The sequence below is a fragment of the Oreochromis aureus genome, linkage group 4 (genome assembly GCF_013358895.1).
Source record: "Oreochromis aureus strain Israel breed Guangdong linkage group 4, ZZ_aureus, whole genome shotgun sequence".
NCBI lineage: Eukaryota > Metazoa > Chordata > Actinopteri > Cichliformes > Cichlidae > Oreochromis > Oreochromis aureus.
In genome coordinates this window covers 26,729,163-26,752,952 of record NC_052945.1, presented here as the reverse complement: position 1 = coordinate 26,752,952, position 23,790 = coordinate 26,729,163, and the positions used below count along the sequence as shown (strand labels likewise).

At 40.9% G+C, this 23,790-nt stretch overlaps 2 protein-coding genes across 4 annotated transcripts; one reads left to right on the top strand and one right to left on the bottom strand.

The window, feature by feature from the left end:
* Positions 1 to 1,874: 1,874 nt before the first annotated feature.
* Positions 1,875 to 12,640, bottom strand: xpnpep3 (X-prolyl aminopeptidase 3, mitochondrial). Its single transcript, XM_039610916.1, is given in 15 exon segments — positions 1,875 to 2,453; positions 2,534 to 2,654; positions 3,085 to 3,268; positions 3,940 to 4,025; positions 4,148 to 4,261; positions 5,740 to 5,802; positions 5,902 to 5,948; positions 5,951 to 6,085; positions 7,613 to 7,726; positions 7,729 to 7,758; positions 7,761 to 7,830; positions 8,001 to 8,188; positions 8,274 to 8,396; positions 12,221 to 12,334; positions 12,418 to 12,640. Coding segments are annotated over 14 exon segments (1,509 nt in total). The 5' UTR covers positions 12,288 to 12,334; positions 12,418 to 12,640; the 3' UTR covers positions 1,875 to 2,286.
* A 1,257-nt stretch (positions 12,641 to 13,897) lies between these two features.
* st13 (ST13 Hsp70 interacting protein) lies at positions 13,898 to 23,491 on the top strand. Of its 3 annotated transcripts, none has more exons than XM_031749502.2 (13): positions 13,898 to 14,054; positions 14,446 to 14,585; positions 16,979 to 17,027; positions 17,116 to 17,212; positions 18,518 to 18,591; positions 18,738 to 18,804; positions 18,925 to 19,009; positions 19,116 to 19,226; positions 20,669 to 20,771; positions 20,907 to 21,023; positions 21,123 to 21,162; positions 21,384 to 21,490; positions 22,681 to 23,491. In XM_031749502.2, exons 2-13 carry the CDS (start codon positions 14,476 to 14,478, stop codon positions 22,813 to 22,815), a joined length of 1,095 nt encoding a protein of 364 aa, XP_031605362.1. In that variant the 5' UTR covers positions 13,898 to 14,054; positions 14,446 to 14,475; the 3' UTR covers positions 22,816 to 23,491. The 3 variants fall into 3 exon arrangements, with proteins under 3 accessions (XP_031605362.1, XP_031605360.1, XP_031605361.1); XM_031749500.2 differs by having other exon boundaries at positions 21,381 to 21,490; XM_031749501.2 differs by lacking the exon at positions 13,898 to 14,054 and adding an exon at positions 14,146 to 14,328 and having other exon boundaries at positions 21,381 to 21,490.
* The last annotated feature ends 299 nt before the right edge of the window (positions 23,492 to 23,790 follow it).

The window sequence follows — 23,790 nt, the reverse complement described above, 5'->3', positions numbered from 1 at the left end:
AGACCACTTGAAAAATGGCAAAAAATCATATTTTGCATGGTTGGCTCTTAACAAGGTTCCAAGTAGAGCTTCAACATGCAACAAGAAGAAAAGGGAGTGAGACAAAACATTTTTTTGAGCATGCAAACAGCGCTTAAACTGAAACAGGCTGTCTTACAGCTGCATAAAATGCAGTATTTGTAGTGTGTTATTCCGAGGCGTGAGTTCAGCATCTGTGTTACAGCACAAGCTGATTTCCAATCCTCTGCTGAGATGTCAGCTTCCAAATCTACATTCTATGGATTTAACTCATGTTGTGAACTGATAAGAATCAAATTTTACAAAAAAATAAATAAATTGTGAAACAATGTCTTTTGTTAAAAGCCAAAATAAAACGTGGTCATTTTTAATTCAGCAGGTATTATATGGATTTATAAAAAATTAAATGGAATGCAGTCATTTTTAATGTAACCAGTTTAACTCATATGTTCATTTTAAGTAGGTGTTTTATGTTAATACAAAGTAATGATATTTAAAATATACTACATATTATGCACTAAGCTCCCAGTTTCCCTTTCTCAGTGTCAAATATAATATGAACATTCATGATAGTGTACTGGACTGCATTACGTTTAAAAGGGTTTCTAATATTTTATTCTCCTGATTGACGTTCACTACCAGTTAAAGGTTTGGACACACCTTCTCATTTATTTTCACTTGTGCTACTTACTCCGAGTTTCTATGGAAGCAATAAGGGTGAACTTAGTATTCCAGAGGACTGCACAAAGCCCTGTGATGATAAGGTCTGTAACTGACCCTGAACTAATACTAATACTCTCGGTCTTCATTCAAGCAACATATATATTCAGATTAACCACCAAAAACTCTTGAATTTTCCCTGACTTTGACATTAAATATTTTGTATTAAAAATATACCAGTTAGAGAGTAAGTAGTATAAATATACCAGCCTTCACCTGAAATGCACTGAGATCTTTTAAATTTAAACCTTGAGGCTTGACAGTAGGAACAAAGCATTTCATGAATTTTATCATTCCAAAAGAGCACTTGGCTCTCACAGTGCAGGCTTATTTGAGGTTTCCAGAGTATCTAAAAGTAGAATGGGAGGCAGAGCCTTCAGCTTTCAGGCCCCTCTTCTCTGGAACCAGCTCCCAGTTTGGATTCGGGAGACAGACCCCTTCTCTACTTTTAAGATTAGGCTTAAAACTTTCATTTTTGATAAAGCATTGAATTAGGGCTGGTCTGTCCACAGTCTGGTATTGCTCAAACTTTCTTCCTGTTAAAAATGACCCTTTTCTTCCTGCTGTCACCAAGTGCTTGGTTTTATGGAGTTATTAGGATTTTCTCTCTCTTGCTTAACAATATAAAGCACCTTGAAGCGAATTCTGTCATGATTTTACACCATATAGATAAAAACTGAATTGAATGAATGGTCTTACAATACTGTCCTTTTTGTCCAAGACATAAGGGGACAACTGACCCCTATAATATAGTGAAGGAAAGGCGTCTCTCCCTATGATCAACCAACAAAACATCCTCCATAAGTAACCCAAGTTAAACCCATTGAATTTATTAGTTATGAAAGAAATATTGGAAATATTTTATTACACAATAATTTAGAAAAGAACACAACTCTCCTCTCTGTTAAAAGAAAAACAAAATCCAGCACACACTGACTCTCTTGTGACCTTTTTTCACATTCAGCAGATCAATGACGACATCACAATAACTCCAGATTTATGACGAGCAGCCTTTCCAGACAGTCTGTTCAGTATTCAGGGTTTGGATCCTTTGTACTGCATTATGAGCTGGAAAACAATTATGCACTTCTGTGTGCAACTTCTTCAGTGAGATAAGAAAATGAACCATAGTAGTTCAGAAAACATGATGAGAATCAAACAGGTTTTATGATGTAAAATACTTTCATGGTAGCTGGATCTAATTTTTAAGTAAAGCAGAATGTTAGCTGTTGTTTGTAGATGTTGATTTAGACTTTAGTGTCAGATTTGGCTCACTGATGGAAGAATCTAATCTGCCTTTTTTTTGTAAATAATATCTTCAAAGAATTGTAACTTAATGTTTGGCTGTTTGGTTTTATGTCTTGGAGCTGAGTTGTTCTAATGCAGCCAGTATTTCATAGACAGAGTAGCGAGGGTAACAGGTTGTTGTGACTTGAAAACTAAAGCCTTATAGTGTGCTCCCACCTGTAATGCACCACGGCCCTGAGTCTCATGATATAAACAGATAGCAGTGAGTAGCACTCGGTCAGTTCTCTTTCTCTCTCTGCCCTATCTCTGTGCACAGGCCCGCTCTACATCAGCGATGGTCTTTGGTGCGTCAGAGGACAGAATCAGAGGTCCTCCCTTCTCTCTGATCACCACGTCATCCTCAATCCGGACACCCAGGCCTCGGAAGTGCTTCGGCACTTGGTCGTTGTCTTCACAGATGTATAGCCCTGGAGCAAGACACAACGTGAGCCGTAATGGTAACAGGACAGAGCATTTACATGCACGTGCAGCCGTGTGGATTTTAAACCTGGCTCTATGGTGATGGCCATTCCTGGCTGAAGAGGTTGTGAGCGAGATAGTTCAGGAGTGTCGTGGACATCCATGCCCAGGTAATGGCCAACATGGTGGGGGCAGTACCGCCTTGCAGCCTGGAATTTAAATAAATAAATAAAGTCAAAGCTCACATAAACCTTAACAAAGCACAACCACATTAAAGAGCACTTAAAACACCAAAATAAAAGATGAATGGAAGTCCAGCATGGAGCATATTCCCTGTAATACTGAAAGGGAAATCTGACTTCATAAGAATATAACGTCACCATTCCTTTTGAAGCCTAAATTATACTCTGTTGCAGATACGGACAGTCGGAGACCCGACAACAGAGTAGTTATTCCTCTTATACTTCTTTGACGACTACTTGAAGTCCGCTGCATGTGTAAAAATTCTGAGGAAAAGTAAGATTTGTCTGGACTCCTCCTCTAGGGACCATGAGACTGTGCAGATGAGCCTCATTAAATGTAAAGTACACAAACAATCTACCAACCAATCTGAGCACCCACTGTTTTTCCAATTATTACCTTTAGCGCCTCAGCGTCGCTGGTACTGGCCTCGAGGATGCCAAGCCGCTTAAGCTGTCGTCCCAGCAGAGCCAGCATGGTGCTGTAGATGTGATCAAGACTGACGCCTGGAGAGCAGAGAGATAAACAGGAGCGCTGGACCTCCAGGACGGATTCATAGAGCTCAGTCTGTGCAGGACTGAATCTAGTGTTGTACAAAAAAAACAAAAAAAAAAACCCAGTTTATTTCTGTGACTGGAACTGATCAACCTTCAAAAACACAGACTACAGTTTCTTTAATTTAAGGGACCTAAATTCTAGAAATCAGATAAAATGATGTTTATGGTTGAATACCATGTTCACCAAACCAGGATTGAGGTGATGTGAACCACCTTTATAAACAGATGCATTCTGGAAACAAATAACTGGACCAAATAGATGACTAAATAAACCTGAGTGTAAAATGAAGTTTGACAAATTTACACTGTTCTACACTGAATCATGTGCTACGATGCACAAATGGCAACGTCACTCTATGTTACACCCTCCTTAGCGATGTCATGACAACAGATGGTAAAGAACTTCTGCAACAACACAAGGCGTAAAGGTTCAAACCTACAATCAGCGATTGTAGTTGTGTAGTTTAGTTTCCAAAAGCTAGATCACCCCCTGCATTTATAGACAGCAAAATGGCATTTTTCAGTGAGAGGAATGTGACAGACTTTTCATTTTACTCTTTGATAGAGTATCAAGGAAAGATCTTTGTCTATTCATAATGTAATGTAGTGCTTACACATGAGCTCATTAAGGAAACTATCACTTCTATAAACAGTTGGTGCCAAATATTTTAACTGTCCGTGTAATCAGCTTGCTTACTTTCCATTTATTGGCCACGTTCGAGTGATATCACTGACATAACCAAAGTATTCGCAACCACCATCCAGCAACACCATTTCACCATCCTGATGGAGGAGACAAAGAGGAGGGAGCAAAACATAATGAGTCATATATGCTACTTAAATACATGTAAACTAATTATTCTCAGGAATATCAGTGTCCTCTGACGTGTTCATGGAGTAATTACCTTGATTATTTGGTTGTTATTTATGTAGTGCAGAGTGTTAGCTCGATTTCCTCCAGCAATCACAGGAGGGTACGCAAGAAAATTAGCACCATGGATCCGATTCTCAAAATCAAACTGGAAAAAAAGGTTATGTTAAATAGGCATATGTACTTGAGAAATGACTATAAACTCAGTTATTATACAACAGTGTGCAAAAGACTCGAGCCTTCTTCTATATTTTGCAAGAAAAAGGGTAAATAAGTGCAGCAATGTATAAAAAAAATGTGTAAACATACACAGAGATACTGTATGTAAGGCACAAACAGTGTTTATACAATTCTAATAAGTTTGAAAATGTGATATTTCCCCTCCACTTGGGACGAGACCCTGCCCCAAGTGGAGGAGTTTAAGTATCTTGGGGTCTTGTTCACAAGTGATGGGAGAAGGGAGCGGGAGATCGACAGATGGATTGGTGCAGCGGCTGCAGCGATGCGGACGCTGTACCGGTCTGTTGTGGTGAAGAGGGAGCTGAGTGTAAACGTGAAGCTCTCAATTTACAGGTCGATCTACGCCTACCCTCACCTATGGTCACGAGCTGTGGGTAGTGACCGAAAGAACGAGATCGCGAATACAAGCGGTGGAAATGGGCTTCCTCCGAAAGGTGGTTGGCCTCTCCCTTAGAGATAGGGTGAGAAGTTCGGCCATTCAGGAGGGGCTCAGAGTAGAGCCGCTGCTCCTCCACATCGAAAGGAGCCAGTTGAGGTGGTTCGGCATCTGACAAGGATACCTCCTGGGCGAGGATTTCCAGGCATGTCCCACCGGAGGAGGCCCAGGGCAGACCCAGGACACGCTGGAGAGATTATATCTCTCGGCTGGCCTGGGAACGCCTTGGTGTTCCCGGATAAGCTGGAGGAGGTGGCTGGGGAGAGGGAGGTCTGGGCTTCTCTGCTTGGGCTGCTGCCCCGTGACCCAGCCCGGATAAGCGGAAGAAAATGGATGGATGGATGGGTGGATGGATATTTCCCCTTTATTTTTCAACACAGTCTGATCTCTCTTAGGCAGCTTTGTTGTCATTTCTTTAAGCCGTCTTGAGGAATAGATCTCCAGGCTTCTTCCAAAGCTCTTCTTTGGATGTCGGCTGCATTTTGTTCTGTTCTCTGTCAACATGATCCCACACAGCTTCAATGATGTTGAGGTCCGGGCTATTTGGAGGCCTATCAGACTTCTTAATTTTCAAAGATTCAACCAAAAGAAATGGGATTAAATGTGTTTTGGGTCAGGCTGCTAATAGTAAATATAAAGAAATTAGGGGTGGCTCAAGACTTTTGCACAGCACAGTACGTAACAAGTAAAGTAGACACTGTAAGACTTAAACAGCATTTTCAGTTTAAGGTACAACTCTCTGGAGTTCCATACCTGCTCTTTTAAAGCAGATTCATGAAATTAGGAGGTAAATTTGGAAAATTTCAATGCTGCTTCTCCAACTGTAAAAATCAATAAACTTACCGTTCTAATAATTACATCATGAGCCTAATCAATGAAAGACACAAAGATAATGACTGCTCGTACACACGTAAAGGCAGTGAAGAAATAAAGGTCATCACAGAAGTCACCTTAGCAAACAGAACAGCTTCATCCACATCTCCTTGAGACAGAGCCATTGTCCTCCTAAAAGCCTGAAAGATAACAATATGAGCTGCTGCAAGTACGCTTTATAAATCTAACATTCACTTGGAGTCTTCAAGAGCTTCACAGGAACCAATTTAAACATCAACCTGTGCCGTGATTCGACCCGCTTCTTGCATGAGAGCCACTTGGCTGAGCTTTTGAGGGCCCTGAGAGAGTGTATGAGAGGTCTGAGAGTGCGCGGTGTCGGCCCCGCCTCCAGAACGGGACACACGTGAGCCTGGTGGAGCCGAGGGTGAGCCGGCTGAGAAGTATCGTACCACAGCATAGTGCCTGGAAGAGGATCAGAGAAGACAGAAATGCTAAGAGTGAATTTGAATTCACAATCTGTGAAGTGATAAAAGAACTAAATAGAAAAAAAAAGAAAAATATTTTAATACCTGAATGAAAAGTTTAGGGACTGAAATAGGAAAGCATTTATTCAACAACTGTGCTACTTGTCCACTTAAGTTTTTCCACCCAAGGCTTCCAGCAGCTGGATCTTTGTTGCACTGCATTTTTATTTACCTCACACTTCCTGTCTTTCTCTACTACCGTCCTGTCAATAAGAACGTCTTCACATCAGTCAATAAAAAAAACTTAAAATACTGGCGGGTGCTGCCCCTCAGCCTCCCAGTAGATGCACCTGCAGTTTAAATTTGAAGAGCCTAGGTGATTTTCACAAAACTTGAGCTCTGATCTTGACCTTGAGGTCAAAGTCAAATACTCATCCCAGATTTTGAGTAGATGCACCTATGGTATCAATTTGAAAATCCTACTTTCTCACTCTTGAGTTATCATATCCATGCTGCCCACCAGGCTGCTCGGTGGGGTGATGATAATACCCCATTAGCATTTTACAGCTGAGGGATAAAAGAATCGACACAGATCCGCAGGTGCAGAAACAAAAAAATGTGAACACAGAACAATTATTAACGGGTCGCAGACTGCAGAACTCTAGAATCCTTATTTATTGCATCTAGTGAAGTCTTGAATACACCTGCTCTTCATTTATGAAGACGAAGAGCAACCCACCTCAGCAGCAATAACCTGAAGTAATCATTTACTGTGTGACTTTATCAGTTTCTTACATCATTGTGGAGGGATTTTGGTCCACTCTTTACAACATTGCTTCACCTCATTGAGGTTTGTGGGCATTCGTTTATGCACAGCTCTCTTAAGCTTCCACCAAAGCATTTTAGTTGTGCTACAGTCTGGACTTGAGGCGAGTCTAGGCCTGTCAGGTGAGGTCTGACTGACACCCTGAATTTTCTTTTTCATCCATTTGCTATTAAGGATCATAGTCCTAATGCATGGCTTAATTTGTGCCAAGCTTCAGCTGCTGGACAGAGGGAAATGACATCTTAAGGGCACTGCATGCCTGCATCAGTGAGAGCACTATCTGAGCAAAGCAACATCACTAACAAATGTGATTCGTTCATTCGATGCTTCTGGGTCTTTTGCAGATTTTCTGACCTTGTGGTTAATTTGTTAAGACCGACACTCCTGGGCAAAAGTTTTGCTTCCAAAACACTGCGCGCGCATCTATCCATCCATCCATCCATCCATCCATCGATAGATCGATAGATCGATAGATCAATATGATAATAAGGTCTGTGAAAGACCCTGAAGCAGTGTCATTTTGTTTCTTTATTCAAGCAACATACGTAATTCAGACTGACCAACCAAATCCATTGGACCTCCTTTTGCTTTGTCAGAGAAAGATATCGCAGTTAGTGATCTGGAAGGAATAAACCATAACACATTGTTTTTTGCAGGATTGCAAAGAGTAATCCCCCCTGCCCACTCCCATGCACCCACCTTTCAGGCTCTTGAGTACAGCACCAAGTTCTTCTATGCTATGAACTCTCTCTATGCCGGTCAAAGCAGCTGCTCCGTCCTTCCCAGACCGCGGTCCGTCCCACAGTTCTCTCCCGGGTCTCTGCGAGGGACGAACAAAATAGTTGGTCTGGTCGACCCTTCCCGTGAAGAACCAAGGCACTGTCAGGTTCGAGGAAACCACTGAGGTAGAGGAAATCCTGAGGAAAATATGTTTTGAGATGAATTAGTAAAAACTTGCTAAAATTACAAGAAGTACTCAGTAGACCAAAATAAAATTTCACCCAGGAAAAGGAAGAAGAGGAAAATCCAATTTTTTCTCCTTTCTGAAGAATTCTGAACTGAATGCACCTTGGAACCAAGTGCTCACCTGGTTCTGATGGAAGGGATAAGGGATGTCATTGGTCATGTATCTAGTTGGGTGAGACAAAATGATGGCCACATGGGTGCTGGAGGAAGCAGAAGGTCCGAGTCTTTCAGCCTGAGCCTCGATAAGCGAGGCCAGTCGGTGTCTGCGGAGCTCATATTCTGTCTGGCTCAAACCTGGGGTTACCTCACCTGAGGAGAAGCATGCTTTCCTTAAAAAAATAAATGAAGAAATGACATTTTACAAGATCAGCTGTCCACTGTAAACAATACTCACCATGTTTGATGAGGTGCGGATGAGTGAAAGGACTGGGCTGGCCAAGGTAACGAGGTGGAACCGTCTTTGGCTTCAACCCACCAGGTTTCACAGAAATGTTTCTGCACAGGCACCAAATACATCCTACAGACAGAAACACACACAGACTGTAAACACATGCTGCAAACAGGTGCTGTGGTCAATTCAGTTTGACTAAATCTATTATCTCCCACCTACTTACCTTTTGCTCATGTTACTAGGTAACAACAGGACGTCATGGGACAACTGACTATTAAAATTGGTGAGTGATTTAGGCCCTGTGACATTAGCAGATTTTTTTAAGTGTAAAACTAGAGCAAATGTAATATTATGTGTCTGATTTCAGCCAATATGTAAAACTTTTTTCATACAAAACCATTTTTAAAAAAAGGGGGGGTCATTTAGCAATCTTGTCCCAGGGTAAAATGGGCCTCACTGATGTCTATCCAGATGGGATTATAGCCTCAATGCTAGTTTCAAGTCCTACTGAACATTAAATTCAATTAGTAAAAATAAACCACTGAGTGGGGGTTTCACAGTCTAATCCACCCATCACTCATCACATCCATCTTAAAAACACCGGGGGGTGTGTGTGTGAAAATGATCAGCTCCAGGCTTCGCAAACCAATAAGTTTCGTCACAGCGGCTTTATCAGCATAGAACAGCGTCTCACATCAAAAAACATTTCAGTGTAGCGACTGGTAAATCACTGCCCACTGGTGGTGAAGGTTTGAAGTTCTATTTTTTTAAAGAGCGAATACAAAACATACCTTTATATAAACAACTAAAAAGCACGGCGCCGCTGGACAATGTTAAATTATTATGACTATATTAGATATTTATTATCTGAGCATCAACATGTGCTGTATTTTACAGGTTGAAGCAATGGTGAAGTTAGTGTAGACTATATGTACAGTGCTGTGAAAAAGCATTTCCCTTATGTCTTCGTTTTTTGCATATTCGGTACACATCATCAACAAACACAGTTTTTTCTTAGAAAAATATAACCTGAGTAAATACAAAATTCAGTTTTAAGTGAATATTTCATTTAATAAGGAGAAAAAAAACCTACCTGTCCCAATGTGAAAAAGTATTTTGTTAAATCATGAACTGTGATTAACCACATTTTTGGAAAGCTGAGTGCAATTTCAATTTAACTAGTTTTTTTTTTTTTTAAATTCAATCTTCATTTAAGGACCACATTTTGTATCTTCTCAGGACATCTTTGCATATTCATTAGCTGAACCACATAAATGTGACGCATATGGAATAAATAAATAAAGAAATCAGGAAGAAGAAAAAAAAATCATGGCATTGTAACTACATGTCAGTTTAGTTCAGTGGATGTAAGCTACAGTTTTGAGCCAAACGAAGAAGCACAGGGGTGGCTGTGTCCATAAGAACTTTTTGCTGATCCACCTACTATTCACTGAAGGGTCACTAGAAACGGTCTCAGTGGAAGGCTGAGGGACGCCAAATTACACAAGAACTGGACCAAAAATCAGTGACAACTGGTCTGATGGAGTTTTGAATCCAAATGTGACATTTCTGGCTCAAACTGTCATCAGTACGTACAGGGGAAGTCAAGAGAGAGGTACAACAGTGAGTGTCTGTACCACTGTTAAGCCAGTGGTGTTGGGGATCTTGTAGGGCTGCACAATTAATCGTTAGAAAATCGCGATCTTAATTCATACTTATGTGCAATCTCATTTCCAAATGACAACGATTTAAAAAAAAAAAAAAAAAAAAAAAAAAAAGGTGACGATTGTACCGCATTTTGATCCGGGACATAATCTGCATGAAAACAAGCGCTCACTCTTCCTGCTCAACAAATGACAAGAGCCTTATACCACACCAGCTGGCAGGGAAAAAACAACGGAGAGCACGTGAGAGATGACGAAGCTGTAAAGGCCAAGAAAGTGACAGGAGAAAATCCGTCCCGGTCAACCACATCAATAACGGGAACTTTATACAGCGCTTCCCCATAACCGTCGAACTCTCGCAGGCACAAAGAAATTACGGAGGCTATCACTTATCACCTGGCTAAAGATATGGCTCCCATCAACACTGTGCAAAACGAGGGATTTAGGAAAATGATCAACACCCTAGACAAACGCTACACAGTGCCGTCCTGCAACTATTTTTCAAATGTTGCACTACCTGCTCTATACACGCAGTGTCGAGCTACGGTGGAGACGGAATTACAAGCAGTACAACATTTTGCAGCAACGACAAAATGTGAGACATTTATTGTTTTTATGTTCATTTATTGTTTTTATGTTCAGTCTCAACTGTTACGAAGTTGATGTGCAGTTAATAAGTGCAATAAATATTTATACTGGAAAAGAAAATCGTGAGAGAATCGTGATCTCAATTCTAAGCAAAAAAATCGTGATTCTCATTTTATGCAAAATCGTGCAGCCCTAGGATCTTGTCAAAATTGATGGAATTATGAATGCAGAAAAGTACCATCAGACTTTGATCCACCATGCAATACGCCTTTTAAGTCTGACGTCATTCGTGTTTCAGGGTCCAAACTCCTCTTCAGTTACCAAACTCAAACAAACACTGCCGCAACACTGGGAGCTAAAAAGTGTCAAAATTCTTTAGTTTGTAATTAAGTAAAAAGTGTGGCTGCTCTACCAGGTGTAACAATAAAGTTTAAGATCCAGACATCCACGAAAAACAGGATTTATGAAGTTTAATGGAGTTAGAGGTTAGTGGGCAGTAAGTTTGCTAGTTTCTATCCAAAGATGATATACCATATTCTGACTGAGTTATCCTGAAAAACTAAAAGTACAGCTCAGCAATCAGTTTGGACATAAATGAAGACAGAAAACTAAACAGCAGTAATGTTTGTAAGGTTACTGAAGTTGGGCTAGCTGACAGAGCTATGGTTAAAATGGAAAATATAAACACATTAGCACAGTGAAGCTGGAGGATGAACGGTAACTTTTTTGCCCTCAGTGAAAGTTAATGTGAGGGACACCGATGGGCAAAGACAAATGCAATCATACGGCAGGAAAAAGATGCTGAAAACGGACCAAACTTCAGTCAGCAGAACGCCTATGATGATCCATCCCCAGCACGAGGTTAGTCACTGATATCCTGCTGCATAGTTTGGATTACTCGCTATGAAAAAAAATTCCTGACCCTCAGCTTCATGTACCCATTCAAATCTTCGTTAGCCTCAGAGTGATTCTTTTCTGACCTGTTCAAATATTTGGTGGCTCCCAAACCATAAGCTGGTGTAAAACAACTGAGCTTTACAACGCGCTGCAGACAAATGGCGGTAATAAAAACCCAGAGAGATGATCAGCCAGTGACCACTGACTATTTTAAGGGCTTGTTCAGATTAAAATGAACACAATACAAACACTTTAAAAAGACACCAGCCTTAATGAAAACAGGGTTTATACGTGATCACTTAACAACTGGATACTATGTGGAAAGTGTCTGATTGATTTTTCAGGATGATAATGATCCCAAACACACTGCCAATACAGTAAAAGCATACCTAGAAAAACACACAATAACACTATCAGCCATGGATTGGCCTCCCCAGAGCACAGACCTCAACATTATTGAAGCAGTGTGGGATCATGTTGACAGAGAACATAACAAAACCAACATCCAGAGAAGAGCTTTGAATGTCCTTCAAGAATCCTGGAGAACTAGTCCTGAAGACTAGTTAAAGAAATGAAAAGAAAGCTGCCTAAAAGACATTAGACTTCGTTAGAGAATAAAGGTGGTCGTACCAAATATTGACTTTCAAGCTGGTTAGAATTATTCAAACTCTGTTATTGCCTTATATACTGTCTCTAGACTTTTTTTAAATCCAGTTTCACCCAACGTACATAAACGAGGCATGGTTCAGGACTTTTGCACAGTAATGTCACTGTAGTGATTGTAAAGTTCCTGTCTCTAACCTCCACTCCAGGTCCGTGGCATCAGCTTGACAGCGGTCCTCACCAAGGCGCTCGCTGAGAGCAACATTGTTGCTGCAACTTGAGGACACCGACCAGTCACAGCATGTCGCTCCCCTGCGGAACAAAGTGTGACAGTCAGCGAACTACCGAGCACTCATATTCACAGAGACACTCTGAAGTAACTTATTATCACTTACCAAGGTTAACAGTCTCTCCTCCAGCAGTTATATGTACCCTGAATGACAGCTACGCCTAGCTAGCTCACTATTCTCACATCTGCTAGCCACGCTCGTTTGTAGATCAGGAGAATTACTGCCCTGAGTTTGGTTTCCCAGGTAGAAAAGCGGAACCCTCTCCCTTTACTACTTGTTAAACCGAACCTGCAATGGACTACAAGTGAGCTTTTATTTTACTTATCTGTACACTCAGTAAAATGGAGGCCATCGAGCCAAAAGGAATCAAATAACTAGTTAAACAATTAATTAAATGTAATTCATTAAAATTCTTAACAAATAAATTATTAAATGTTTTAAATGACATTATTGATATTTAAATTAATTATGTATAGATTTATTTAATGTATTATTTCATATTTTAATTAATTATCACATTTTATTATTTACTGAATGATGTATTTATTTGATTCATTGAGGCACTGTATGTCCTCCATAAAATACACCATCAGCTTGTCTGCTTGTCCTGCTGCTTTTAAAATCAAGTCACAAACATTGCTCTCTGATAAAAAATCTAAATACGTCTATAAATAAGTTTTAATAAATGGAATGAATTTTATTTTTAATGTGTTTAACAGTATTTCTGGCAGTGGGATGCATGTAGGTTTGTTTCAGAATAAACTACTAAACTAGAAACCAGCACATCACTGTCACTCTATTATTTAGTATGATTTTAACTTACAACAAGAAAAAAAAAATGCAGAATATTACAGGAGCTTCTTTCTAGCATTTCTACTACATGGTAGAAACAACAAATATATGTATATTTATTAGCAATTTAAACTATGAAATTCAGCGTATATGATTAGAAAATGAAAGTGCCTAAACCGTCAGGCGCGTTACTGCCTGGGAGGCTAGACTCCGGGAAAACTGGTCCAAACCAATGATGAGGTAACACGCTGCCTGTGCATTTTAACCCTGAACGTGACATTTCAGGGAATAACGAGACAAGGTTCAAGGTGGGATGGGATTGTATGATTTTATTGCCTATTTTTGCACTTAATTTTCGTATTTATGTTCCTCTTCTTGTATACAGCGCGTTGTGACTGTTTGCCTGTTAACGTGCTTAATAAATAAACTTTGCTTATTCATTTATTTATTATTATTGTCATGATGCTGATACATCCACGACTAGTAAAAAAAATCATAATGCACTGTTATATTAAAATGATCCAGTACAACTACAGAAAATGCTGTTCACTATGTCAGTAGAAAGAATATTAAATATTTATATATATTTATATTAAATATTATTTTAAATATTTCTATTTACAGATATTTATATAAGAAATAATTGTTAACGTGTTTACTACTTGGGTTCATTAACCCCTCTAATGAAATAATCTCGTACTTCTAGGGTTTACAAAGTTTGGGGAAGCTTAGTTGATTCGCATGCGCTGTGAAGCTGAGCCGTTCCTGTCAGGCCAAACTCAGGGCACACACCACCCTCACCCCCTCGGTCTGTCCGATAACACGCCTGAATGAAAACCCAGGAGCGACGCCACTGTCGGTGAAGGTGTATTATAGTACTAAACTCGACTGCAGGCTTGTTCTGTGTGTGTGTTTTTTCTTAACTGACAGTTAGGCATATCTTCGGCCGGGTGAGTTTGCTTTTATTCCTGAAAATAATGTTTGCATCTACGAACTATTTTGATTAATCACGGCCCGCGGTGCAGCAAGCTAACGACGTTATTATGCGTCAAACGGCCACCGCGTCACAGATGAATTCATATTTCTAGAAACTTCTGACCTACGACCCCTGAAAATACTCGTAGTCGTTGCGTAGTTGGTTCGCTTGTAAAGCTTCAGTAGCGCTTGTTGCTGGTTTTATATTGAACTGTGGAGCTGGTCACTGCGCACGCTCATTCAATCCTTGTGCGTTAGCATACCTAGCTTACGGATGCTGTCATTTGTTTACGTGCGGCTGAACACAACTCCGGACTTTGCTAAGCTGTTGATTGTTTTTCCTCTCTGGTTTCCCCCTGCACGTAGAGCTCCGTCTGGTGGACGTGAAATTGCAGCATGGACCCACGGAAAGTGGCCGAGCTGAAGGGCTTCGTGCAGTTGTGCGAGGGTAATCCCGGGATCCTGCACCTTCCAGAGATGGGCTTCTTCCGGACGTGGCTGCTAAAGTCAGTACAGTAGGAACTTGCCTGTTGCTAAAAACCGTGGGAAGCCATTGTTTAATGCTGGTCTTCCTGGTTTAAGGAGTCACAGAGAATTTTTTTCATAATGCCAAAACAAGTGCTTAGGTGAGATATCAAACATACTGTAGGTTGACCACGTGCCCTGTTCCGCCCACCTAACGGTAAAGAACACGGCCCCCCACCGTAGGGTCCAGAAAGCAAAGCCTCACAACACAATGAATTGTTAAAGTAAAACCCCAGAGGTTATTTTGCTTCCATTGTTATAAATACCTCAACTCTGCAATGCAGAAAACTGCTTTATTATTTTTCTCATCTGAACAGCTGTGGTATTATTATTTGTATATGTTTTAAATGTGCAGTCACTTATTTTTTTGAGTTTGTTTAATAGAAAAAGATATTGTGCTTATGAATATACATCGATGAGTGTGTAATTATATTGTCCAACAAATTGATGTTCTCATAAACCTATTAGTTCTTTTTTTAAAAAAAAGTTTATTGAAGCCACCATGTTGCCCTGCAAACTTGAATACAGTGACTGAGATGTACATCACTGTATGTGGGTAGAGACCGGCAGCATACGTCAGAGGCCGAAGAGAAAAGAAATCGTAAGAGTTCGCGTGCTGTGGAGGTGATATTTAATTTGTGTCTTCGCCTTCACACTCAAGATATGCAGAGTCACACCTAGGTTTTATCAGTCCCCTTCACCAAAGAAGTGAAAACGCACGATGGCATCTTAATAAAACATCATCCTCTTGCTCCTCACCTCAAGCTTCATCTTCTAAATTGAACTCGGAGAAATCTAACAAACAGAAACGTACTTATTTATTCCTGATATTGTCACATTTGGATATTGTCAGCCGATTAGACATGCGACCCTCCTGAGCAGACAATGAACAGGCTAAACAACAACAGTTGGTTATAAGCTAACATTAAGCCAGGTAGTTTTAGGCTCGTGTGTCCTAAAAATCGCACTTTCCATGTGATGAACAAACCTCAGTAACACTGTTATCTGAACAAAATGAGCCTCACTGACCTACTGATTTGTTTCAGACTCTTTCACAAAGTTTTACAGCTGCCTCCAGTGTAAATAGACCTAGAAACACACTGACAGCTGAGGTAAACAGCTGACTGACACCCTGTACTCACTACAGATGAACTGCAGTCAGTAGTTTGTCCTGCAGAAATTCGATGGGATTATGCACTTGGTTAAAAACGAGCTGAAATCACTTGACTGCAGCCTGCAAAACACTGACATCTGGTGGTGAGATTTTCAACACTGCAACTTTAACTAAGGTAGCAGACTCTTGTCTTTACTAGAGTCAGACCAATTGTGTTTTCGTGGGCTATGAATACAGCTCTTGTTTTACTACACTCTTGGGCTCACCAGATTGTTGGGAGTCTGACAGAATTGTGGTGACATGGATCCATTTACACACAACTTCCTGTGAGGATAAAAGAAAGTCTTTAAAGGTTTAGGACAGGTTGAAGAGGGTTTGGTAGGGTAAGAGGCTAGTGAGTACACCTTGCCAGCATCTGTCCTCACAAATATTATCATAGAGGCATGTGGGCCAAAATCTGAAATTAAAATTCACGAAATGAATGTTTGAAGTTGCCAATATATCGTCCGCCGTGGTCGTTTCGCTCACCCTGATGCATCATCACATAGATACAGCCATTTATACTGGCTGTTAAGCTATGAGAAGTCGCTGCAGTATTCTCCTAAACGATAGGTGTCAGGGCTCAGACAATATCACATCATATTGCCTGATAAGAAAGAGAAGAAGTCAAAACCGGAAGACAAGACTTTGTTGAGTGTCTTCTTTTTGGGGGTAAATTCTTTCCACAAACTTAGGTTTTCAAAGAGTTGCAACATCTCCCTCTGTGCATCAGTACATCTCTGAGCCTCTGTGCAGGATTATCATTAAAAACCGGCACGACCATACACTCGTGTCTTCAAACAAGCTGCGACTTCTGCGGCGCAACGAACCAAGTTACAAAACTCAAGAGGTGCATGACCGGCCAACGTACCACAAAGATTGGGTCTCACAACACAGGATGTGATCTCAAAATCATCATCAGAAACCAGCGACACGGCGATTATTAAAGCAGCCTTACTTTGTGCGCTGCTTGTTTTACTCAATTTAAGCTCACTTTTTGCAGTTTTACATGCTGTGGTTCAGTAAAGTGGTACCAAGGAGAGGGAAGTAACTTTAAATCTGATGGTGTATATGATTTGATTACACTAAAATGTTGAGAAATTAACTAAACAATATGTTCAGGTGAAGGTGAAGTAACCCTGTTACAATATCTGTTTTTTTCTCCAACACAATGTCTTGAAATTTAGTGTTTTGTGTTTATTTTATTGTTCTGTTTTGCAGCATGGGTGCAACAATCCCTCCACCACCCAAGACAAGTGACTCATGCCAGGTGATGCTAAAATATTATTTAATTCCCTTTTACTTCATACTAATGTCAGAAATTACACCTCATCGTAACAAAGCGTTCTGACTTGTAGGGTGGCTGTCCCTGTGGCCCTCCACCCACCGCAGCTTCACCTCCTGAGCCTGAGCCTGCGCCTGCTGTGCCGTCTGAGAGCGAGGAGAGTGAAATCGGTACTGTAGCGGAGCTTTGATTTACATGCTGTAAATTTAATAGATTAAATCAAATAATGCACACAATTTATGCAAGATTTTTGTTAATAGAGTACACTTTAACTGCCAGTCCTTTATTTATCAATTAATGTTTTAATTAATTATAAACAGAAAACACTTCTATTTACATCCTATTAAAGCATCTTAACATCATTATTTAGTACGGAAACAGACTCGGACCAGCAATCATCTAAATTCCTTATTCTAATTATTTAAAAACTATAACAATGAGGGAGTTAACACAAGAATCAAATAACAAGACTAAAGAGAAATTACTTGAACAGTTACCATCAGGATACAAACATTAAGTTCACCAAGGAGGATACCAGGGAAAACAGACACAGAGACATAAACATATTAAAAGATATCCAAACTGGGCCTTTATCAAGTCACCAAAAATGCGCCGAAAAGAACCTGAGGCATCAACCAGTGAGGAGCAGCGTGACGGGGAGAATAACGCTGTCATCCACGACTAACATCCACAGCACTTCAGACCCAGCCACACACTCGGACCAAAACCCTAGCTAAACAACTCAGTGCAGGGAGGAGTGTTTGTTATAGACATGAGAGAGACCATTCCACAGACACATGGCACAACACGCCTCTTCTACAGGATGAGACTGGTCTGCCTTGAAAAGGACAAAGGATGCTCTCCTGAGGATTCTAATGTTCACATTTTGGACAGAGAACAGGAGGCAGTCTACATCCAGTTTTGATTTAACCACCATTCACGTTTCCACGCTGACAATCCCGTGAGCTTTTAGAGCTGAAGAGGCTTACTGGATGAGACGTTAAACCCAAAAGAAGTCCAGTTGGCTTCAACTTGAGCCATTTCAGATCAGAATTTTTTTTTTTTTTTTTTCCATTTTTTCCATCCAGGCTGAAGAAGCTAATGCTACTGACAGATGGAGCACAGTGAAGATGTGGCTGAACGCATGTGCAGAAAAATAGCTCGCTGATGCATATAACAATTCTGATGTGGTCACAAAAAAATTGGTGTAACATCCCAACACAGAATGTTTTTACATTATATCCCTTGTTGGTAGCTGAGATGTGGTGTAGTTTTTGCTAGCTGTTTTTAAGCTACACCAATAATTTCATTGAGCTTATTTCAGTTAGTGTGGAGCTGACTAAATGTTCCCCGCCAACAATAATGGTTCAGTCCTGCAGGGATGCTGATGCGAGTAATAGTCTGACCTCCAAGTTATAGAACAAACCGCTCATGTCTTAATTATTTATGTTGTGTTTCTGTGTTTGGTTTCTCAGAAATCGACAGAGAGGGAGTGATCGAGCCAGACACTGATGACCCGCAGGAAATGGGCGAGCTTCAAGACACTGAGGTAAAGTTATGCACATACATTAAATCAAAATTTAAACCTTATCTTAGTTGGAAGCTTAGCTGCTGAATAAGATTCAGAGCCAGAGAAATTACTATATTTTAAATTTTAGAGAGACTTGAGGCATAGATATCCACACTTTCCCACAGGTCACAGAGGAAATGATGGACCAGGCCAATGAGAAGAAGATGGAGGCCATTAACGCTCTAGGAGAAGGTGGGTTGATGGTCTGCTTACAATGAACAGTGGATGCACTTCCTGTATAGATTAGGTACATGGAAGAAGAAATTAAAATGACTCTACGATCTGTAATGTCTCACTTTAAATATATTTTAGGTGATCTGCAGAAAGCTCTGGATCTTTTCACTGAAGCCATCAAGCTGAACCCCTGCCTTGGCATCCTCTATGCCAAGAGAGCAAGGTGAGCGTCCACCGTGTCCTTCAGTTGAAACCACCGCCTCTTCTTCCCTCAGATACTGTCTGTTCTGAATGCCTTTGAGTGTAACTGGTTATTCTCTTCGTTTTAGTGTCTACATCCAGATGCAGAAACCCAACGCAGCCATAAGAGACTGTGACAGAGCCATCAGCATCAATCCAGACTCTGCACAGCCTTACAAGTGGAGGGGGAAAGCTCACAGGTATGAGAGAGCTTCTGCTGAACAGGCAGCATAACCAAACTGTCATTGTAAACTTCCAAAAAAGCATCATTCAGGCCTAAATTACTCCCCTAAATGGGCTTGTTAATATTTAATCATGTGATGGGGTTTGATTGACATTTCTCTTTAAACTGAATGTATTACCCAAACCCGTTACTTTAGTCCTGGGATATATATACTAGACATCACAGACTAAATGTGCACACATTTTCCATTTTTAGTCTCCATGCTTCAGTGGGCTTAGACTGGCAGCCACTGGTTGCTAGGGAAATGTCTGTAGTCCACGACCAGTTGGCAAGTGGTTTCTGGAGGTTGCTGACAGTCACTGAAATTGGTCACAAGGAGACATGGAAGGAAGCGACTTGGCTGCACACGCTACTCGCCCAGCAGTAGTGAAACTATGAAAGATGTAATGCAGTAAAAATGGACTGTTCCCCTTCTAAGCAAAACTTGCACCTTTTTAAAACGTGTTGTTTGCAGTGATAAGACATGCTTTTATTCTGAAGGCGAATATTCTCCATTTCTGGTTCGTGTCACACTTTTTCAGCTTTCACAACCTTTCGGAGAGTAAAATTTTGAAGTTTGCAGACAAGTTGATATCTTCCATGCAAACTACATGTGACAAGGTTTTTTGGTACAGCACCCTCTTTCACCTAGCAACAGCCAGCAGCCCTCAGCAACCACCAATCACCAACCAGATGGAGGAATGTGCGTTTTTTCCTCTTGGCCTGTGTGAATGGCGCCTTAAAAATGCTCCAAATAGCACCAACAACAGACAAAAACACTTCAGTGAGTCAGATTAAGGAAGGTGATGTTAAGCAGATCTCTGTTGTTGGTGCTGTATTCAGTTAGTTCAGTTCGGTTTTATTTATTTTAAAAAACTGGTTGGGGGTGAAGGAAGAGAAAAAAGGAGTGCATAGGGAGATGACGACAAATGAAAGCAGAGAAAATTTAATGTTGCCCAGTAGTGGCTTCTTAACTAAAGGATATTTCAGAGGGTGTCTGTCTCCTGAATGCAAACTGGGGCCTCAAAGCTGAAGGCTCTGCCTCCCATTCTACTTCTAGAAACCACAAGTAAGCCTGCAGTGTGAGAGTGAAGTGCTCTATGAGAGTAACAGGATGATCTGATGAGGACTGATTGATCAGGGTTTTATATGTGAGGAAAAAGATTGTAAATTCAATTGTGGATTTAGCAGCGAGTCAGACAAGAGAAGCTAATGTGGGAGAAATATGATCTCTGTGTCTAGTCTCTGTCGGTGCTATAGGTGCAGCATTTTGGATCAACTGAAGACTTTTCAGCAGCTTTTAGAAATAGCCACATAAGTCCTAAAGTGATTAAATATGTGAGTTGTTAAAGTTCTGAAGAAGGTGGAAGTGGAAACTAGTTGTCCATTGTCAGTAAATTGATGTTTGTCCTGCTGCAGGCTGCTGGGACACTGGGAGGAGGCAGCCAGGGACCTGGCCACAGCCTGTAAACTGGACTATGATGAGGATGCCAGTGCAATGCTGAAGGAGGTCCAGCCAAAGGTAACAGTGAAGAGAAAGATTAAAAAACGCTTTGCCACAGTTTCATTTTTTGGTGGGAACAGTAATGCAGGTAGTTCAATATGTCCTGATCTGTTTACAAGATCTTAATGCAGATGAACTCTTTGTAATTTTCAGGCCAACAAAATCATAGAGCACAGACGCAAATATGAGCGCAAGAGAGAAGAGAAGGAGATCAAAGAGAAGCAAGAGCGGATAAAGAAAGCCAGAGAGGAGCATGCACGGGCTCAGAGGGTGAGTTGCTGGGAGGAATTCCACTGATTTTCCAGGAGTGAAAAACTCCAAAAACTGTATGACACTGATAAATGTGTCTCATTCATTGTTTTGCAACAGGAAGAGGAAGCACGACAGGCCGGAGGAGGATTCTTCCCAGGTAGGAGAGCAAAAGCAACTCATTTTACTGCCGGTTGCCTTATGATGGAGTCCCAGAATTCGTACTCCTGTAAACACTGATTGTTTTATTGATCATCCCGCGTCTACAACATCCAGGGTCAGAACGATGGGTGAAGCTGTGTGTTCATGTCAGGGTTCTGTTATGCATCCATTTATTAGACACATGTAAGTACAAGTATAAGTCTAATCATTGCTCGGCAGGTCCGGGTGGATTCCCAGGCGGATTCCCAGGTGGAGCCGGAGCTGGTCCCGGCATGGCTGGTCTAGGTGAACTCCTGAAGGATCCTGAGCTCCTCAATGCCATGAAGGTGACTAAGTCTGTCCTCCACATCACATCACAGCTGTCCCATGGTTAGGGTTGGTCATTTTAACATGTAACACGGTGCTGAGGAGAGTCTCATAGACAGGATGGCAAATAGAACATTTTGATGGGCACACTTAGACCGGGGAGCTTCAGGAGGGGGCTTGTTGTATTTCCACACAGTAACAAATGATTATTTTAGCCTTTAGGGCAGCATGGAGATGAATTTAGTTGTTGTTCTAATGTTTACTCACTGACAAAACTGTCTGCACAGTGTAGCCAGCGCCTCAATAAAGGCAGACACCTAGAAACTGTATTTCTGCTTGGTTTAGGAACATATCACATCGTTTTGACATTTAAAAATCATTGATGTCACCTTTAACATTGTAGAATCTTTATCAGGCAATATAAAGCACCTTGAGGGAAGTCTGTTTTTTTTTTTGTTTTTTTAAATCAAACTACTCTCTACAGTAAACTGCCAGTGTCAGCAGTTAGATCAGTAAATGTAGTCTAGTGTAGTCTGTAAATATTTATCAATGAAAGAATTGTAATGTTAGTGTCACAGCCAAAAGCTGAAGGTACAATGCACTCACCAGCCACTTTGTTAGGTACAGCTGTATGTCTAGTCAGCCGATCACATGGCAGCAGCCTTTAGGCATGTAGACATGATCGAGACGACAAACTGAAGTTCAGACTGAGCATCAGAATGGTGATTTAAGTGGGTTTCAATACAACATTGTTCTTGGTGACAGACAGGCTGGTGTGTCTGGATTTAAATCCAGATTTAAAGTTCTTGAGCGGAACAGTACATAAATCAGGGGTAGGCAACTCCAGGCCTCGAGGACCCCTGTAGGTTTTAGATGCGTCCTCGATCCAACACAGCTGATTCAAAGTGCTAAATTACCTCCTCAACATGTCTTGAAGTTCTCCAGAGGCCTGGTAATGAACTAATCATTTGATTCAGGTGTGTTGACCCAGGGTGATATCTAAAACCTGCAGGACACCGGCACTTGAGGCCTGGAGTTGCCTACTCCTGACATAAATCATTCAGCCACACATGGCTGTCATGCATTGTTGAATCAATAAGATCACAATACGACCTATGGTAAAAAACGTCCAACAGTTTTTGTTAAGCTGATTTGGAAATGCACTGGGTAAGCAAAGTTGACCCCGTTTTTGTGCAATATCCAACTCCAGGACCCTGAGGTGATGGCCGCCTTCCAGGATGTTGCCCAGAACCCGGCCAACATCGCCAAGTATCAGAACAACCCCAAAATCATGGCTCTCGTCACCAAGCTGAGCTCTAAATTTGGAGCTCCTCCACAGCCATAGACAGGACGGGACCGAAATGGGAGAGAAGAACGAGTGGATATGTGGTGAAACAATCTGGAGAGCAAAGCTTTTCAACAATTATTCACTGTGTGTAGTTCAAACAGGGGAGCAGGTGACGGGTTAACTGGCATGGTGTAGAGGAAGGTTGGCAACTTTTTTTTTTTTAATGTTCTTAATCAGCCTGTTAGCACTTAACAACATGTCAACTAAGCAGCCCGGTGGTTAGGAGTCAGGTCTGATACTTATACACCCCGTCCAGCACTTCTCAGCTGGGAATTCACTTAAGCCACAGGTTGACATTTTCTAACCTGCGTCATGAACAGCCAAACCGGGAGCCTCCTGCATTAAGACGCTAGCTTAGAAACATTTCTACAGCTGTTTAATACTCACTATGATTTAGCTACTGGTTTCTTTCTTTCTGTGGACGGAGCTGAACTCTCACACCACTGCGGGCCCTTCTTGTTATCAGACATATTATTATAAAAAGTATTGAACATGTTTGACCCTGTTGGAAAAATAATTCATAAAAACAAAAGCTCTGTTCCTGCAAATCAGGTTTGATCTGCATTTCTAGTTCTGTTTGCCTTTAAATGTCATGTGTAAAAGAGTTCACTCATTTTTATTTTGACTTCAGTTTTCCTGTGATAATTAAACTGGAAAGAATCAGAAAACTCGACTCATCTTTTCACGTGTCATAATCATTGCCTCGATTTGTTTACAAACACATCAGCTGGTTCCAGAGTTCTTTGTGTGTTTGTGGAAAAGGTTTTGTTGGTTTTTTTGCAGTTTTTTTTCCTCCCAAAACTAAAAGTGATCAATAATATAACAAAACTGAAGCCCATGTCATGATAGGCTTACAAATACAATCAGAATTTTTTTCCCCTTTTTCCTCCTGACTGACCAGCTTAGCATTAGCAGAACCCGTCAGGTGGTCACTTCTAATCGAGTGGATAACACTTTATAACAGTAACAGAA

Coding starts and splice junctions, on each gene's coding strand:
- st13 (XM_031749500.2), top strand. CDS start 14,476: ATGGACCCACGGAAAGTGGCCGAGCTGAAGGGCTTCGTGCAGTTGTGC. Junction 18,805..18,924: donor CATTAACGCTCTAGGAGAAG/GTGGGTTGATGG, acceptor AATATATTTTAG/GTGATCTGCAGAAAGCTCTG. Junction 21,163..21,380: donor CGGAGGAGGATTCTTCCCAG/GTAGGAGAGCAA, acceptor ATCATTGCTCGG/CAGGTCCGGGTGGATTCCCA.